General features: G+C 36.1%; 2 protein-coding genes across 2 annotated transcripts; both read left to right on the forward strand.

The window, feature by feature from the left end:
- Nucleotides 1-5,668: 5,668 nt before the first annotated feature.
- LOC107840534 lies at nucleotides 5,669-8,351 on the forward strand. Its single transcript, XM_016684428.2, has 4 exons — nucleotides 5,669-6,054; nucleotides 6,499-6,632; nucleotides 6,937-7,262; nucleotides 7,760-8,351. Exons 1-4 carry the CDS (start codon nucleotides 5,895-5,897, stop codon nucleotides 8,109-8,111), a joined length of 972 nt encoding a protein of 323 aa, XP_016539914.1. The 5' UTR covers nucleotides 5,669-5,894; the 3' UTR covers nucleotides 8,112-8,351.
- A 111-nt stretch (nucleotides 8,352-8,462) lies between these two features.
- On the forward strand, nucleotides 8,463-20,265 carry LOC107840535 (probable amidase At4g34880). Its single transcript, XM_047395199.1, is given in 5 exon segments — nucleotides 8,463-9,326; nucleotides 18,941-19,155; nucleotides 19,347-19,586; nucleotides 19,706-19,904; nucleotides 20,065-20,265. Coding segments are annotated over 5 exon segments (1,176 nt in total). The 5' UTR covers nucleotides 8,463-8,873; the 3' UTR covers nucleotides 20,134-20,265.
- Nucleotides 20,266-20,534: the final 269 nt, after the last annotated feature.

Consider the following 20,534-nt stretch of genomic DNA (forward strand, 5'->3'; position numbering starts at 1 on the left):
AGTACATTTTCTTGATACGACATCACATCATTGTTATCGTCATAATGATAATAAAATACACGTCTCGGACGGCTATCCAATGTATTATCCATTTGCGGTCAAATTTTAGCCATAATTTTAGTGGGGTTTGGAAAGATGGTATATACATAGTCTTCTTCCTATATTGTAAAAATGGTGTGTTCAAACAAACCTCACTAAGAAAAAAGCATATCAAATCAAGTATGAAAGAGTTAAAATATAAAAATGCAGGAAAGAATAGAACAAATAATATCATAATTAAACAAAAGATACAATAGGTAATAGGACGATTGAAGAGATACTAGGGACGTAACAATAATACAGTTGATAAGAAAAAATGGACAATATTCTGATTATGTACTAACCTTCTATCATAATAGGTTTCTATAATTTGTATCCTCGTGCAGAAAAGCATATAAAGTGTCTTTTTCCATCCCATTTTATTCTTAGGGAAACATGTAATCCATTAAGGTATTAAAAAGTCCGTCTTTTCCCCTTCCATTTAATTCTTAGGGAAACATATACTTGGTTCGTTTATTTTTACTTGATACTAATTTTTTAATTAAAATTTTATTTTATTTATCATTTTTTATATGATAAGAGAAGATAACTTTTTTTTTTTCTATTTTATCCTTAACATTAATTATTTTTTTTAAATTTTTTAAAAGATATAATGTTAATATTATTTAATATGAATAATATGATAAAATAATTATATTATTAATTATTTTTTAATGAATTTATCAAATCAAAATATGACTAATTAAAAAAAAAATGCAGGGGGTATAATTACTACACTCACATCAACGACAACCACCCCTTTAGAACCCAATAGGCGAGCTGCCTTTTACTCTGTTTGTCAACGCTCAACTGTAAACTGCACTACTCAATAAGATGTTGTCTCGTTTTTATTTGAACATTTACACTTTATGTTTTGTGAATTTGAAAGTCATAGCTGTAATTGCAAACTTCTTTCGTTTCCCATTTGTATTATTAAATTAAATATAATAAATCACTTTCTTATTTGCAATTCTTGTCACATGAGACATATGACTCTTGGTTTTTGTCAAGAATGCTTAAAATTGATGTGTTGTACAATACCATTAGGGGGAGCCTTATTTCTATTTGTCCCTCTCAAAGTTATATTTAGTAATTCCTCCGTTTCAAATTACCCATCACAAATTGAGATGACACATTGATTAAAAAAAATAATTAATAATATAATTATTTTACCATCGTATTACTATTAAATGATGTTTATATCTTAATTTGAAGAAAAAGTAATTAATGCAAAGGGTAAAACATGGAAAAAATTTTTTGTCTCTTCTTGATTAATGAAAAAGACAAGTAAAATAGGGAATCAAATTAGAAAATTTAGGACGAGTAATTTGAAACGAAGGAAGTACTACTAAAATTACAACTAGCCACTTTTCAATCCTTTAGAAAAATGAAAATTAGACACTATCATGAAGTTTCAAATTCTAAACTTGAAATTTTAAGCTCCAGTGAGAACATTAAATAAGGAATGAGCTATCACTGTTTTTCTTGATTTGATAGATTTATTCAATTGTATCCACACTTAAAGAAGACATGAAGAAAAGAATTAGGCAATTCTATCGTGCTAGAATTGCATAAAAAAGATTATTTATCTAAGAGAGATTTTTATTATCTTTGGAGCTATGTTATATATCATGGATTTTTGTCTTTTTACATTATCATTTATTAATATAGTCTAACTCGTGATAGCAGGTTAATATTAATGTACTCATAGAGTGACTAGTTAATATTTTACCTTATGATTGTTTTTGAAACTATCTTATTGACATTATTTTTAAAAAAGTAATGAGAGGTTACCACGCTCTCTTTTCATCACAACTACTTTCTCTATTACCAATTACCATATGCATGACCAGAAAATCACAACTGCTTTAGATGCATAACATGAATCAATCAATGATTAACATGTCGTTAGAATTGTTTGCAAGAAAAGAGAAAGAAATGAACACTTGAACAGTCAAAATATTAAGGCAATTAGTTATTGCTGCCTTAATCAAATTTTGCTAAGATACGAAATCATTGACAATATGGGAGTTGGCTCCACTCCAATATAGTTTATCTCTGGTTGGTCTAGTAGAGCTTTAGATTTGCTACAGCTGTCCAACTCCAAATCCAAAGGTTCAAAATTATCTTATTTGACAAACCAAGTTTAACTAGAGTTAAGCTTCCTTCGCCTTCCTTTCCACCAGGATTTCACAACACCCAATAAAATATGAACTATTTGATGATCAATAATAGATTATTTTGATGGTTAAATGGTAAATATCGTTAATTTAAATATAATATTATTTTTTTATAAATATATTATATCATTTTTTATTATTTATTATTAAATACATCGTTGCGTGATAATGAAAATCTCATTTCATGTAATGATGAATTTGATCTAGTCACTTTGTTATTGATTTTTTCTTTTCATTTTGTCTTATTATTTAATAATATTTTATCTTTTACTCTATGTTCTTAAAAGTAACTCCACTACTCGTCATCTAGACTGCCTTTCATCATAGTATTATTTATTCTCAAGAGTGCTAATATATAGATTTTGTAACCATGAAAAATGATACAAAATATATCTACATGTGATGTTTATCAAAAAAATATAATATAATAGGTTTAAGTCATCGTCAGGCTCACAAACTTGTTTTAAAAATTTACTTAGACTTCTCAATTAAGATCTGTACCTATCAGGTCTCTAAACCCCTTGAATTCTGAACCAATTGAGCATTTTTTGCCTACATGGCACACCGTGTGTAATGCACTCGCGGGAGGTGTGAGAGGGATATTTTTTTGTACTAAATTACGAATAGAAATATGTCAAGTGGCACTGAGGACCCCAAAAATATTAATTAAAAAATTTATATTTAAATTATCTTATTAATATAATTTTTAATTATTATAATTTCTTAATTCTTTTTAAAGAAAGCACTCCACCCCCCTTGTCATCTTCTTCATAGCACCCCCCCCTCCCATCCCCTGCGTCTTCAACCCCATCCCATCCCCGCATTTTCATCGTTTTCAACCCCACCCCACCCCTGCAACTTCGTCATCACCCATCCCTGCGTCTTCACATGAACAAATTTTTTTTAATCCACTTGATACCAAACAACCAAGAAAGGCACCAAAACAGCCCACAAATTGCACAAAAACAGTCCTCAAGAAGCAAGATACAAAACGGCTATAAGATGACAACTCAAGAACCCAAGATTGAAAGGTGTTCAACACCAAATCAGCAGCTACACCAGCAGAACAAGATGATAACAATAAGAAAAAAACATAAGAGCAATGCAACAAAAACATATGGCTTCACTAGAAACAACCACAAGCTAGTACAACACTTACAAGAATAAAGGATAGGAAGTGTGACATACAACATTACAAACAATAAGAATCATGGTATGTATTAAATACCAAGACCCTAAACACTCGTAATATCAACACCAACACTCTACGATGATACAAGAGGGCGTCCACCACTCAAGCGCCAAGACTTTTAACAATGTTTTGCAACACTAGTGATTCCACACTAGTATCACCCTAGTTATGGTTGCTTTCACTCTCTCCAGAGAAGTTTCTTTCAAAAACATTCCAAAATTAAAGACTAAGACCCTACAAGGTTCTATTTATAGTACATTACAAAAATAAGAGACAAAAGACTAAAAGATCCTTTAATTACTAATCTTCAAAATACTCAAAAAAATTTTATGGTCATGATCATTCTTGTATCACCACCATAATTATTTCCATTTCTTGAAAAATTCCAACAAAATTTACTTTTTTTCTCCACTAGTAACACCATTTCTTGAAAAAATGCAGCAAACATCACTTTTTTTTTTTCATTCCATGAAATTTTTTACAATAAAGATCACTTTTTGTTGAAAAATTACAAAAAAGATCACTTTTTTTCATTAATATCACCACTTTATGAAAAAGTTCAATAAAGATGACTTTTTTCTAGACTCCCTTTTGAATTCTTGAAGTCAATTTAAACAAAAATTTTATGTGTGTATATGTGTTTTTGAGGTTCAGGGAGAAACAAAGTTCACTTTAATGAAGAAGAAGAGGAACGTCCGGGAGGATGGAGGGAGAAGATGAACGCTGGAGGAGGGGCGGGGGGAAGGTGGGAGATCAGTTTTTTATTTTCATTTTTAATTTTTTTTTATAATTTCTTTTAATAAATAGTTTTTATTTTTATTTTTAAAATAATTTTATAATTTTAATAATTTGGATCCTCAATGCCATTTTTTTTTCATTTTTTAAAAAAGTTTATAATTCTTTTTAATAATCAATTTTTTATTTTATTTTTTAATAATTTGGATCCTCAATGCCATTTTTTAGTTTCATATTTTTAAAATTTTATAATTTCTTTTATAATAATCAGTTTTTATTTTTATTTTTAAAATAATTTTATAATTATTTTTTAATAATTTGAATCTTCAATGTGAAGTGTCAGCTTCAAATTCATCGTTTTTGCTACATCAGCGCGTGTGTGCAATACACACTTTAGCTTTTAGCTGATAGGTAAAAAAATGTCCAATTGGTTCAAAATTTGGGAGGCTTAGGAGTCTGATAGATACATGCTTAGTTAAGAGATCTAAATGAATTTTCGAAACAAATTTGAGAGTATGTCGATGACTTAAGTCAATATAATATAATATATATATTACATAATACTCATCTAAACCAACTGTGAGATGAAATATGAAAAAATAAAATTTGTTTAATTCTTTATGTTGTGCTTCAGTTAATATTTTTGTTTACAAATCCGATATGCTAAGTATTTACTTAATTTAAAGATCCGCAGCCTAAATTATAGGGAGTCGGTATATTTTGAGTGGGAAATCCGGATGCAAGAAAGGCAGAGAAAGCTTTTAACTATGGTTATATATTGGTTGATTAAGTGACAAAATATGAACCTTCGGATTTGAAATTGGACAGCTGTGGCAAATCTAAAGCTATACTGGACCAACTGGAGGTAACTAGTTTTATTTGCCAAGACATTGCCATCCTTAACACTTGATTAAAGAGTTGCTGTAGAATTAAAGTTGTAATGGTTATATCAAGAATCTTTAAAATTGGCACCTTAATTTTAAGCAATAATATCTATTGTACCTAAAACACATAGATACATTAATTTAAAGAACATTTAAGTGATCACGAGCCAAGTTTCTAAAAGAGTTGTAGTTTAATTGCAAGTACTTTGTATGGTTATGTACCATTTGTAGATACAAAACAGTATGGCAAATGAGAGGTTGGTGATTGCAATAAATTGATTTGGTTTCTCTGATAATAAGCTGGATCATAATGATTTGTTACCATGTTTTAAATGAATCTCCGTACCAATAAACTTGGTCCGTCTGTCCGTCTTAAAATAAGTGTCGCCTTAGCTAAAGCAAGTTTGTCCCAAAATAAGTGTCGCTTTAGAAATTCAAGATAAAAAAATAATATTGTCTCCAACTATACCTCTTCTTCATAGTGCTCAATTCTTAAGAAACATCTAATAATAGGACTATAGGAGTAACTTAGTGAAATATACCTTACATATATTATTTTCTTTAATGAGCGTGAAATGAGCAAAAGCGACACTTATTTTGGGACGGAGAGAGTACCTCTAATTTTTCGTTTCAAGAAGCCAATTTTTTCAAAAGCTCATTAATGGATACAGTTGAGTGTTGCTGTATAATCAAAGCTTCATAAATTTTTCCACTGCCTTTTTTTCATATTCAAGATATAACTCATAACCAACCCATCACTGGCTTTACTGCAACTACTTAAGTCTCTTTCTCTTGCCATCAGAACTCAGAGTTACAAAGAACATCATGGATTGGTCCCAAAAGCTACACTTTACAGCTTTTCTAATTGTTGCAGCAGCAGCAACATTCATTCGTGGAATTCATGGTTATGCTATGGTCTCCGGCACTGTCTTCTGTGACCAATGCAAAGATGGCCAAGTTTCTCTCTTTGATTATCCTCTAAATGGTACCTTAAACTACTACCCCTATATATATACTACTAGTAATTCCTTTTAGTACTTTCTCTAATTATGTCCCCTTATGACGTTCTAATCGACGTAACTTTTGGTACTTCTTGTCAAATGTTTGTAGTTTGTACTTCTTCTTGATATTCTTAGACTATAGCATTAATATTTAGTCTTAAAATCTTGATTATAAGAGCAGCACTGTGCACAAAGCTCTCGATATGCACAGGGTTGAACCACATTGAGTTTATTGTACGTAGTTTTTACCTCACATTTCTGAAAGAGGTTCTTTCCAAGACTTGAATCTGTGAGCAAGACTCTTTCCATTGCATGAAAGGTCCCTTTTAAGTCTTTAATCTTTGATTAGACTGTAAAAGAATATTCTAATTAATGATTCTTGTTAGCATTGTTAGTTAGTAAGTTTTTGAGTGCCAAATTGTGTGCAGGAATAAATGTAGCAATGGCTTGTCCAGACAACAATGGGCAAATGACAACATGGGGAGAAGAAACAACAAATTGGCTAGGAAATTTTGTAATGAAGTTAGATGGCACTCCAGATTTGAGTGGTTGTGTTGCACAGGTTTATATAAAGTACTTTGGTTTTTTTCTGACAGTCATAATAATGGTTGATGTCTCAGATGACAGTCATCTAATTGTTAATATCTCAGAAAGTCACCTTCCTTTCTTATTCCAATTTTCTTGAACAAAGAACGTAACTCTTTCTGAGATAATAAACTATTAGTTGAGTGACATCTGAAAAATCAACTTGTCGTAATATTAGCATGAGATGAGCTCAAATGAAGCGATATATCAGTGAAGATTCACATGATCAACCTCAGTTTGTTTGAGACTGATGCGTCGTTATTGTTATTGTTATTGCACAGGTTACAAGTAGTAGTGAGCAAGGGACAAGAGGATGTGGGACAGGAGGAGGAACAGGAAAGTCACCAAGATTAATGTTTAGGATGTTTGATATGGAAATGTACACAATTGATCCTTTGATTTCTCAACCGGCAGAACCAATGTCTTTCTGTCCAAAATCTTCGTACCCACAGCCACATCCCAACCCTGTTTCCCCAGCTACACCACCATCAAAACTTCCAGTTCCACCATTTCCACCTGCTCCCTCATTGCCTCATTTACCTCCGTTGCTTCCTTTACCCCCAATGGCTCCTATCCCCTATTTAGAAGCTTCAGCTTGCCCACACCAGTAAGTTTTTCTTGTCCAACTCACACTTTTATAACAGTACTGCATGATGTTAACTTACTTATTTTTTACATACCAAAAGTTTTTACGCTATAAAATCACCTAAAAGATAAGTGTAGGTGACCATCCGTAAGATAAATTGCCGCTACAACATATTAAAATAGATTGAAGGTGTATATGAGATCATTCCAGCTCAACTTGCTTGTTCTCTTGAAATGGAATCGTTTTTAACTACTTTTGTTCCTATAAGTTTTTCTCAGTGTCGGTGTATCATAGGCGAACAGGGCTAAAAACATGTTTTCGTGTTGAGATCAGAGAAAGAAAGTTGTACAACTTTGTAACACAATGACTGCATCTGTACTGCAAGAACCTTGGATGATGCCATAATACGTCTCAAAGACATTTCTTTTGTCCCAATTTATGTAGTATCGCCTGATTAGGGGTGAAGTTAAAATCGAATTATTTTCAAATATAGAAATGTAACGTTCTTTTTACTGCAGGAGCTGGATGATGCCAGAATACAGATGCTACTGGAAAGTAATAAATCCAGATTCAAAAGTAGGCGTTGTATTTGGTCTACTTGCTGCTAGAAAATATGGAAATGATATAACACTATGGGAAGGAATGAAAGGCAGAGGAGAACCTTATAAAACATTGCTGAGAGAAGGGACAACTGCACTTTTGAATTCTTATAACAGTGTACAGTTTCCATATCATCCATTGGGTGTCATTCTACATATGAATTTGGCATTAATGGGATCAACTCAACAAGTTCTCCATACAGCTTTGGCTTTCTTGAGGGCTAATTCTGGCAATGGCAGATTCACTTGCAAGTTCAATCCTTGCAAGTGATTCTATTATTTCAGCTGGGTTAATTAATTTCACTTCCTATTATACCTTTTTTAACCACGTTTACATACTCTGTGTTTAGTAACACGTTGTTGGCGTATACTATTGCTACATTTGCTCTGTACATCATGTATTTTGGAATCATATGTTATTGATTTCCAAAATCATCATCGATTGCTTCAATATAAAAAAAATAAAAACTCCTATGATAATAGATTACGATGGAACGTTATTTGATCCCTATTATTATTATTATTTTAAAGCTTCCGCTTTTGCAAGTTGTTAGGCAAGTGCCTCCAAATTTCCCCGCTGACCATTTAAAAATATAATTGATACCATGATTTAATTTTCTACTTGCAAGCGGGTATATAATAAACATAGAGTAACAGAAAGGCATGTCCTTATAGTTGTCCCGCATTGGTAGAGATCGAAAAGTGCGTTTATAGCTATGTCTTGATTATACTTTCTCCTTTAATAGGTTTCCAAATTAATTGATTCAATGTCAAAAAAGGAAATGAAGTTTAATATACTTGCAATTCAAGGAATTTAGATTTAAAAGAATCATCCCAAGTCTATTGCTTGCAGATTCAACCTCGTACGAATTACGAAATTATGCACATGGCTACTTCTGCACAGAACAAACTACTATTAAAAAAAATACTAGTAATTAAATAAATTAGACTTGATTTAAATCATATACGTATCTCAGAACTCACAATTTTTATACCACTACACTAATTATCCTGAATCATAATCAGAAGAAGAATGGAATGCAACTCAGTTATTAAGATTGAAGAAATCACCATTAAAGAAATCCACCAAGCATTTGCTGAAAACAAACTCACTGCAAGAAAACTAGTTGATTTTTAGCTTCATCAAATCGAAACCCTAAATCCACTGCTTCGTGGTGTTATTGAGGTAAACCCGGAGGCCCAAAATCTAGCTGATGAAGCTGATTTAAACAGAGGTAATAAAGGGGAGTTACATGGAATACCTGTGCTCGTTAAGGACACATTTGGCACGAAGGACCAGATGAATACTAGTGCGGGTTCATATGCTTTGTTGGGAGCTGAAGTGGCACGAGATGCTGGAGTAGTGGACAAGTTGAGAAAAGCAGGTGCTATTGTTTTGGGAAAAGCAAGTATGAGTGAATGGTATAAGTTTCGTTCTCTTACTGGAGTTCCTAATGGCTGGTGTGCTCGATCTGGACAAGGAGTGGTTCGTTACTCTTTCTCCTTTATCACTCTTTTTGTAGATTTTACGCTAAGTTGAAACTTGAAAATTTGAGTTTTTTTTTTTTTCCGAATGTGATTTTTGAAATTTGAAGTTTGTGTTTGGACGTTCATTTTACTGGGAAAGTTTGAAGTTTTGTGAGTGGAAGTTTCAAAAAACCCAAAAACTTATGTGAGCAAGTTTTTGAGAACTTGAAAATATTTAAAGATTAAGTGTCGTGGTCAAAGAGATATTTGACGATAAATTTTCAGAGTATGTGGCCAATCGCCAAGTAGTTGTGGTTAAACAATTCATTTTACTGGGAAATTTGAAGTTTCGTGAGTAGAAGTCCCAAAAATCCAAAAACTTATCTGAGGTGGTTTTTGAGAACTTGAAAATATTTGAAGATTAAGTTTCGTGTTTAAAATCTGTAGCCAATCGCTAGATACACGTGAGATGAGAGAGGGAAAGAGAGAGAGAGTCAAGCCTAGTTCTAGTTTCATCGCTTGATCTCTGTTTCCGGATTATGTTGTAATTTGTCAGCTTTCCCTAGTATGAAATAGATGCCAAACAAGTGCTAAACACTCACCTACGGGTGTGGCCTGGCGGTAAATAAAATGGCTGAGGAATATGAGATCGTGATTTTTCTTTGTCTGTCCAGGCAAGCCTTAGTTGATAGAGTTTTCTGGTGGTGTATGTGTTGATGGGAGATTGCTTATCATAGGGATTTATTTGTAATGACCTTATAAGTGATTTAACTGTGTAGATAATTTTTTTTTCTCAGTTAGCTTGTAGAATTCGAAATCTTTGGTCGTACATATCAAATAGTCCTCAAGAAAGCAAAACGTGAAAAATACTTTGAGAAAAAGTAGAGAGAGAGCAAGAGGCAATAGTTCTGAAAGCGGATGACTATATTTTGTAGATAGATTGTGCCAACATATCTATCTGAAGGTAGATATGTTGGTAAAGACTAACCTGAAGGTAAATACTGTTCACCTGTGCATATTAAGAACCAAATGTAATTAGCTCATGGCTCACATTCTTTGATATCTATCCTTGTGTATGGCTGGTGAATGTACTTTTTTAGATTGTGGTTTTAGCTTCTTTGTCGTTGAATTAATAGATAGTGCACCGGGCTGTCCTTTTTTAGATTGTTCTTTGTCATTTTGTCAAGTTGGATTTGGGCACGTTGTGTCATTAATGAACAGATTTAAACATACTCCACCTCAAATCCAAACTAATTTTTGTTGGTTATATGAATTCTTAACACCCATTCCTCTCCATTTTGATTCATTTATATGAAACCTTCTTTTCTTGGATTGGTGAGTGATATCTTAATGTGAAAAATGGTGCTGATGTTCTATCAGATGTGGTCTTTTACTATTATCATTAAGTGTTCCCATGGTCAACTTTGTGCCAATACCTGTACTCTATCTGCTATCTTCTTTCTGGATACTACACTTGAATATTGACAATCTAGATAAGATTTACCAAATTAAGGTAAGGTAATTTTTCTTTTTTGAGAATGAGAAGTAACATACACGTCGTAACTTTCCATGCAGTGATGTCCATCGGTTCACATGGCCTATAGGATATGTAACAACATATCCAGTGTATTTCCACATAGTGGGGTCTGGGGAGGGTAAAGTGTAAGCGGACTATACTACTACCTCAGGTGAAGTAGAGAGGTTGTTTCCGATAGACCTCCGGCTCAGGACTGATAATAGTATAACAAATACAAAACATAAAAGTATATAAACTAATACAGTAGGCAAAATAAACTAACTCTGCTAGATAATACAGGAAACAACACAACCACAAGATAATACTATAAACTATCTATTTTAAATTATAGACATCACTCAAACAAAGTACTCCTCCCTACTGTCCCAGACGCACCCCTACCCCCTAACCCTCTACCCTAATCCGCGTCCTTCACACTTTCCTATCAAGGGTCATTGTTCTCCGTAAGCTGTAACTACTCCATATCATGCCTAATCACCTCCATCCAATATTTTCTCGGCCTACCTCTACCCCACCTAAAACCATCCATAGCCAGACTCTCACACCTCACCTATAGGACATAGTTTAGCAACAACAACAACAAATCCAGTGTATTCCCACCTAGTGGGGTCTGGGGGGTAAGATGTACGCAGTCCATACCTCTACCTCTAAAGAAGTAGAAAGGCTGTTTCCGATAGACCCCGCTCAAGGCACGAGATACCACACAAACACATAGTAAAGCACAGAAGCAGATTACATAACATAAATACGGCACCCATAAGTAATACAGAACAGAGGAAAGCAGAGGAAAACACACAGATTCGTAATAAAACATGGAACAGGGAACACGGAATCATAACAGGAATAAAACCCCCACCAAGTAATTCCCTATACTAGCGACCCAAAACTGGCCCTAGTCCTCTGCCCTAATTCGCGTCCTCCAGACCTTCCTATCTAGGGTCATGTCCTCGGTGAGCTGTAACTGCTCCATGTCCCGCCTAATCACCTCATCCCAGTACTTCTTCGGCCTACATAGTTTAGCAATTTCTGTAATTAGGTGATTTGGATGCTCATGAATTGGAATGTGAAACTAGGAGTGCATGATTTCCTTTAAAAATATTTTCTTTCAGAAAGTGTATTTTACCTGATGTGGTTGAGAACCGTGTAAGACTTTTGGTTTACATGCCTTTTGGGCGACCTTGTTAATGTCCATGTGATAAAGTCCCGAGGGAGGTTCTGTGGAGATGTCTGGAGGTGAGGGGGTCCCGGTGGCTTACATCCGAGCTATTAAGGACATGTACGATGGAGGGAAGACCCGGGTGAGGACGGCGGGAGGAGACTCTGAGCATTTTTCGGTCGAGACAGGGTTGCATCAGGGTTCGACCTTTAGTCCTTTCTTATTTGCGTTAGTGATGGACGTGTTGACGCGGAGTATTCAGGGCGAGGTGCCTTGGTGTATGTTATTTGCGGATGATGTAGTGCCGATTGATGAGACGCGGAGGGGTGTGAATGACAAATTGGAGGTTTGGAGGCAAACCCTTGAGGCTAAGGGGTTCAGGTTGAGTAGGTCCAAGACGGAGTATTTGAAATGCAAGTTTAGTGACTTGAGGCAGGAGGAAGAAGTGGTGGTGAGGTTGGACGCCAGGAGGTTTGTAAGAGGGATAGTTTTAAGTATCTTGGGTCTACGATTCAGGGGAACGGGGAGATTGATGAGGATGTTTCTATGCGTATTGGAGTAGGTTGCATGAAGTAGAGGCTCGTCTCAGGAATGTTGTGTGATAAGAAGGTGCCTCTTAAGCTTAAAGGTAAATTCAATAGAGTGGCAATCCGCCCGGCCATGTTGTATGGATCTAAGTGTTGGCCAGTCAAGCACTCCCACATCCAAAGATTGAAGGTGGCAGAAATAAGGATGTTGCGTTGGATGTGTGGGCTTACTAGAGGGGACCGAGTTAGAAATGAAGTTATCCGGGAGAAGGTGGGAGTGGCTTTAATGGAGGACAAGATGAGGGAAGGAAGACTGAGATAGTTTGGGCATGTGATGAGGAGGGGCGCGGCTGCCCCAGTTCGTATGTGTGAGAGACTAGCTTTGGATGGCTTCATGGATGAGTAGAGGTAGGTCGAAGAAATTGTTAACGGAGGCCCATTTAACATAGCCCAGTCGTAGTTACCCAAGTATTTTTTATTTTGTAATTTTTGCTTTCATTAAATGTGAAAAATATATCAGGACAAGAGGTCCTTCTGGAAACATACTTTTGGGAATAAGAACAAATATTTTTCTCTCTCTCCTTCGTCTCTTTCATCTTTTTCATAGTTAGGGTTTGTTTTAATAGCGATCTCGAGCTTCGAAGCTCTAACATGGTATCAGAGCTTAGGTTCGTGATCCTTACGAGTTCCTCTATCTTCCGATACTACCCTCGAAGGGTTTCTGGTTAGGTGCAAAATCGCTGCTATCGTTATTTTGGGATTTTCTTTCGAAATCGGTATTTTTCAAGGCCTTGCTTCTTCAGGTTATGAAGAAGGTCGGTAATCGTTTTTTTTCATGATCTGTTGATTGTGATATTCGTGAATGTGACCTATTTTGGGATCTAGCGACTGTTCTGTTCGCAAATCTGACCCTATTTGTTTTTTTTTGGCTGAAAAACCTAGCATGTGCCTATATCGATGATGTATATTTTTGAGATTTGATGACACCCTAGCATGTGAATTTTTAGCCACTGTATGTTTCATTTTTTATAAACATTTCTGAGATCTAGCTGGTGTGCTTATAATTGTTGCAATTTTTGCATTTCCCTAAATCTGTAAGGTGTTGAATCAGTCACTATGACTACGTCTGGATCTACGTCTGCGAAAAATGTGGCTATTCCTTCTGGTTTTGATGAATTTTCTGTCTCCCTGACTCATCCCTTATATCTGCATCCTTTTGATAATCCCGTTACACATTTGGTGTCTCTGTTGTTTGATGGTAATGGTTTTGTTGTCTGGCGTAAAAATATGATGACAACTTTGTCTGCTAAGAACAAATTGGGGTTAGTAACTGGCCTTGTGTCCAAACCTGTTCCTAAATCTCCTTATTTCCCATTCTATGAGAGGTGCAACAACATGGTTATAGCTTGGATTACAAACTCATTGTCTACTGAATTGGCCACTAGTGTAATGTGTTTTGACTCGGCCAAAGACATTTGGACTGATATAAATGAACAGTTTGGTCAGTCTAATGGTACTAAATATATTCAGATCCAGAAAGAGATTAATTCTACTGTGCAAGGCTCTTCTACTATTTCATCATATTTCACCAAACTGCGCACCCTTTGGGATGAGTTGAGTACCTCTTATGTAGGTCCTGTTTGCACTTATGGGGCTTTAGGGAAGTTTATGGAACAACAAAAATTGTTCCAATTTCTTAGTGGCTTAAATGATGAGTATTCACTCTGTAAGAGTAACCTTCTGATGATGCCTACTCTACCTTCCCTTAGTTTTTCATATGCTATGTTGCAACATGTTGAAAAGCAGCATGAGACATCCCCTCCTATCCCTGGATTTTCAAATGATTTAGCTGCTTTCAATTCAGTGTCTCAGAATACTTCTATAGGGAGAGGATACAATCAAAGATTCAACTTTGATTCTAAAAAGAATTTTTCCTCTCCACTGCCATATGATGCTAGAAGATCTCAGTCTGATGGCAGAAGACCTTCTACTCCTAATTCTAGCTCCTCCACTTCTCCACCTGTTTTCTGCAAGTATTGCAAGAAATCTGGACACCTTATTGATAAATGCTACAAACTCCATGGCTACCCTGCTGATTTTAAATTCACTAAAGGCAGAAGGTTTGTGTCTCTTGCACAATCTGACAGTTCCTCAGCGGACCATTCTGCCTCTCATGTCAAAATTGAGGATGGTGATTATAAATTGACCAAGGACCAATTCCAACATTATCAACATCTTCAACAACTACACAATACATTTGAGGGAAAATCCTCCTCTACACATTCTGGGTCTCATCATCAACCCACTGAGGATTTTGCCCATTTTGCAGGTGTGTTCAATCATCCTGCTGTATTGTCTACTGCTTTTCATGCTAGTGTAGTGTCGAATCTAGGACTAAATCCTTGGATACTTGACTCTGGAGCTACAAACCACATGACTCCCCACAAATCTCTTCTACACAATATAGTCCTTCTAGATTTACCTCAGTTAATTAGCCTTCCCAATGGATATAAGGTTAAAGTTGTGTCAACTGGGTCATTAAAACTCAGACCTGATGTAACTCTACACAATGTCTTCTTAGTCCCATCTTTCCAGTTCAACCTCATGTCCATACACAAGCTCCTCTCTCAACTTGAATGTACTGCTATTTTCACCAAATCTAACTGTATTTTACAGGGTCCTTCTCTGAAGAAGCAGTTGAAAATTGGTAAAGCTGCACATGGGTTGTATTACTTCTCTTCACCTGATCATATTCTCCCTAACATCACTTGTAGTGTTACTGATTCTACTAGTTGTACTTCCTGTTCACAAAATGTCAATAAAACTGATTTGTTCTGGCATCAAAGACTTGGTCATATCCCTTTTCATAAAATGCAATTTATTGATTTTTTATCTAGCAAGATATCTTCAAAACAATCTTTCATGTGTGATATATGTCCTAAAGCTAGACAACACAGGTTACCTTTCCAACCTAGTTCTTCCACTTCTTCTTGCCCTTTTTAACTTGTTCATATTGATGTTTGGGGTCCTTACCACACCTAAACTTACAATGGATTCAGATATTTCCTCACATTAGTGGATGATTACACCAGATTTACCTGGACACATCTTTTGTCTACTAAATCTAGTGCTTCCTTTGTCCTAAAAGCTTTTGTGACCATGGTACAGGTTCAATATCATCATACTGTTCAGGTTTTCCGATCTGATAATGCTTTTGAACTGGGATCCAGTCATGATTTGCAAAAGTTTTTTTCTGCTCAAGGCATTCTACACCAGACTACCATTCCACATACTCCTCGACAAAATGGGGTGGTGGGAAGAAAACACAAACACCTTTTAGAAGTTTCCAGGGCTTTACTGTTCCAGTCTAAACTTCCATTGAAATACTGGGGTGAGTGTGTATTAACTGCCACATACCTGATCAATAGGTTTCCTTCTGTTCCTCCTTATGATCATCTGAAGAGTTTTGGGTGTCTTGCTTATGCTGCCACACCTGCACCTCTTAGGGATAAGTTTGGATCTAGATCTATTTCTAGTGTATTCTTAGGTTATCCTTTTGGTAAAAAAGGTTACAAACTTCTCAATCTCTCCAATTTCTCCATATTTTATTCTAGAGATGTCATATTCCATGAACATATATTTCCTTATCCTATTTCTTCCCTTTCTACTTTTTCTGCACCTCCTGAATATGTTGAACCCCCTACTGTTACTACACTTCCTATTGTTAATCCTACTGTTTCTTCTTCTGTGCATCCACATCCTTCTTCCACCCCTACTTTTAGGAGGAGCTCTAGGTCATCTCATCCCCGAGCTAATCTTCAAGATTATGTCTGCTTCTCTGTTATTCCTTCTCCTTTGCAAGTTAATTCCAAGGTATCTAGTGCTGACATACACATGCATGAGCCTTTATTTTACCAACAGGCTGCTTCTAGTCCTGCTTGGCAAGGGGCCATGCTACATGAATTTAAGGCTCTTGAAGACAACCATACTTGGGATATTGTTCCTCTTCCTCCTAATAAGAAGGCTATCCCTTGTAAATGGGTGTATAAAATCAAACAACGGTGTGATGGTACTGTTGAGAGGTATAAAGCTAGGCTTGTCATTAAGGGTGATACTCAAAAGAAAGGCATTGATTATCATGAAACTTTTTCTCCTGTGGTCAAACTTACCACTGTCAAATGCCTCCTATCTCTTGCTGCTAAACATCACTAGACTGTTTTCCAGCTGGATGTCAATAATGCTTTCCTTCATGAAGATGTATATGAAGATACCCCCTGGCCTTGATGTTTCTTCCTCTTCTTTTTGTGCAACTCCTTTGGTTTGCAAGCTCAGGAAATCCTTATATGGCCTCAAACAGGCATCCAGATAGTGGTTTTCCAAACTGTCTGAAGCCTTGTTGTCTAGAGGCTACATCGCTAGCAAAAATGATTACTCTCTATTCACTAAATTTGTTGGTGATTCTTTGGTTATTCTAGTGGTTTATGTTTATGATATTTTGTTAGCTGGGTCTCACATTGATGAAATGAACAGTCTTAAGTCTTTTCTTGATCACCAATTCAAGATTAAAGATTTAGGCATGGTTCATTATTTTCTAGGGCTGGAAATCATTTCTCATGATGATGGTTATCTTATACATCAGCATAAATATACTTCTGATCTGCTTGATGAATTCCATTGCTCTTAATTCACTCCCGTGACTTCCCCTTTGGAACCCTCTGTGAAGTTGGTTCTTGATATGGGTGATCTTTTACCTTCACTATTCAGGAGATTGGTTGGTAAACTTATTTTTTTGCAGCATACTAGACCTGATATCTCTTTTGCTGTACAACACCTGAGCCAATTTCTACAGTCCCCTTGTGTTGCTCATATGAAAGCTGGGATTCATGTTCTTTGTTACTTGCTTAACACCCTAGATCAGGGCATTTTTTTTCCAGCTTCCCCTTCATTTACATTATCTGCATTTACTGATTCTGACTGGGCTGCATGTCCTCTTTCGAGGAGGTCTGTCACTGGTTATTATGTGTTTTTTGGTGGATGTCCCATCTCTTGGAAGAGTAAGAAGCAACGCACCATTGCTCTTTCTTCAGTTGAGGCTGAATATCGTGCATTACGTAAAGTGGTTGCTGAGATTGTTTGGCTTATACGTTTGTTTGTTGATCTAGGTCTTCATATTTCTTCTCCTGTTCCCAGCTGCCCTTCACATTGCCAAGAACCCTGTATTCCATGAGCGAACGAAGCATATTGAGATCGATTGTCATTATGTTCGTGATTGCCTTGCTGCTCACCTTATATCTCTCCATCATGTTGCTTCCGCTGATCATGTTGCTGATATCATGACAAAGTCTCCCAGTGGCCCTCTTCATCATCATTTTCTCTCCAAGCTGGGCGTGCACACACCCTCCAGCTTGAGGGGGGTGTTACGGAGGCCCATTTAACATGGCCCAGTCGTAGTTATAAACTGGAGGCCCAAGTATTTTTTATTTTGTAATTTTTGCTTTCATTAAATGTGAAAAATATATAAGGACAAGAGGTTGTTATGGAAACATACTTTTGGGAATAAGAACAGATATTTTTCTCTCTCTCCTTCGTCTCTTTCATCTAGTTAGGGTTTTTCTCTCATGTTTTAATGGCGATCTCGAGCTTCGAATCTCTAACAGAAATACTGGAGGGAGGTGATTAGACACGATATGGAGTAGCTTCAGCTTACTGAGGACATGATCCTAGATAGGAAGGTGTTGAGGTCGTGGATAAGGGTAGAAGGTTAGTGTGAGTGTGTGGGGTGTAGCAAGCGGTTAGGGGAGACCGTGTGTTGCCGGGCTAGTAATCTTAGGAATCTTAGTATTCTTAGGTGTCTTTGGTATGTGCTAGTATGTTACAACTAGGTAGGTGTCCTTCGTATTTTTTTTTTCTTTTTGCATACTTCTTATTTTCTCTCTTTCGTGTTGCCCTTATTTATCGTATGTCGTATTTTCTCTGTTTACTAGTGTCATTATTTCTTATCATGGATTTTCTGTTGCGTCATTCATCCCCTTTTTACTGTTCTGTATCTTGAGCCAAGGGTCTATCGGAAACAGCCTCTCTATTTCTTTGGAGGTAGCGGTATGGTCTGCGTTCATCTTACCCTCCCCAGACCCCACTTTGTGGGATTACACTGGTTTGGTTGTTGTTGTAGATTGTGCCAACATATGGTGTGGCATAGGGATGATGCGATAAAGCTCCTTGTTTGGATAATCTTTCATGCTTCTTCAGAACTATTAGTATAGAATTGAAAACGTCTTCTTATTTGTAGAGCTAAGAAGAGTATTATATATCATCTACGAGCTTACTAAGACTAACTGTCCTACTTTTAACATTACAAGCATCTAAGAGTTCCTTCAAAGAATGTATTACATTTATCTTTTCAAAATATGTAGAATCCTTATTGCCCGTCTGGATCGCCATGTGGATTGAGTAGTGGCTGTGCAATATCTGTTGCAGCAAATATGGTTGCAGTCTCTCTTGGGACTGAAACTCACTGCTCCATCATCTGTCCAGCAGATCATAACTCGGTTGTAGGGCTGAAACCTACTGTTGGGCTCACAGGTCGGGCTGGGATCATACCAATGACGCCCCTCTGGGACACTGTTGGGCGAGTGTATTTCCTTAACCTGTTTTGCATTAAATCTATTACTGCTAAACACAAATAAAACAAGTAGAAGCTTAATTATCCAAAATCTGATCAATGTTCTGTTACTGTATCATCTCACAAGTTAAGGTGTGTTCGAGAGATTGATGTTTATAAGGAAGCTGTCTTAAACAGAACATTTCCTTGCTATTCAGGTCTATATGCAGGAATGTAAGCAATGCAGTTTACATGCTTGATGTAATTGTTGGATCAGATCCAAGAGATGAAGTCACCACGGAAGCAGCTAAATATATTCCTGAGGGTGGCTACAAACAGTTTCTCAGGGAAGATGGTCTGGAAAGGAAACGAATAGGCATTGTCAGACATCCACTTGTGGAAATGATACATGGAGCAATTGAAAAAACAGCTTTTGAACATCACCTGGATTTATTAAGGTACGAATCTTTGTTACCTCAAGTCATCTTTTTATCTGCAAAATCACAAACCAATGTATGAAGTCCTTTTTACTCGTTTTATTTGTAATTATTTGGTGGACCTTACGTTGGAATTTTAGACAAGAAGGAGCAACTCTGGTAGATAACCTGCGCATAAGAGATATTGAAGAGATTATGGATCTAAATCACAGCGGTGAAGCATTGGTGATGATGGTTGAATTCAAGAGCTCGATCAATGCTTACCTGAAAGAGTTGATCACTTCTCCTGTTAGGTCATTGGCCGACATTATCGCTTTTAATGAACGCAACTCTGATTTGGTACGCAATTCACTGTGCAACAAAGGTCTTTAGGCGTTAACTGAAACTAATAGCAAGAAACAGAAACAGTTAAATGAAAGAGGAATAATAATTGTCAATCTTCTGTGCTTTACATACTTTGAAGTAATATGATAGTGTACAATGAACCTTTTTACTACAGGAGAAACTTAAAGAGTATGACCAACATACTTTCATAGAAGCTGAGAAGACAGGCCACTGGCTATGTTGAACTAACAGAAAAGAATGCTTTTGTTTTGCTGCACCATCTCTTAGTTGAGAAAAAACAGTTTCTTCTACTTTAACCGTTTTAGCTAAATTATTTCCTTCTTTTCTTTTTTCAATTTCAGAGACATTGTTTCTACTTACCTAGTGTAACTCGAGTTAAATTGTTTACTTCTAGAATTCTACTTCCTTTATGAGGATATTTTTCCTGTTTTGCTTTCTTCTTCACCCATTCTTTATTATAACTAGATTTCATTGCCTGTTTCAGAATAGTGGCAATCTAGCTATATGATGTTACCACTTATAAAGCTGTTTCATTAAAGGGCATCCGGGTGCACTAAAGTTCCCGCTATGTACGGGGTTTGGGGAAGAGCTGGACCACAGGGTCTATTGTATGCCACCTTACCC

The sequence above is a fragment of the Capsicum annuum genome, chromosome 8 (genome assembly GCF_002878395.1).
Source record: "Capsicum annuum cultivar UCD-10X-F1 chromosome 8, UCD10Xv1.1, whole genome shotgun sequence".
NCBI classification, from domain to species: Eukaryota; Viridiplantae; Streptophyta; class Magnoliopsida; order Solanales; family Solanaceae; genus Capsicum; species Capsicum annuum.

What these genes read in the sequence shown, in the direction of transcription:
- LOC107840534 (XM_016684428.2), top strand. Translation starts at nt 5,895, where the DNA reads ATGGATTGGTCCCAAAAGCTACACTTTACAGCTTTTCTAATTGTTGCA. An exon ending in CTTTGATTATCCTCTAAATG is followed by an intron (nt 6,055 to 6,498) that starts GTACCTTAAACT and finishes AATTGTGTGCAG; the next exon opens with GAATAAATGTAGCAATGGCT. An exon ending in GCTTCAGCTTGCCCACACCA is followed by an intron (nt 7,263 to 7,759) that starts GTAAGTTTTTCT and finishes TTTTTACTGCAG; the next exon opens with GAGCTGGATGATGCCAGAAT.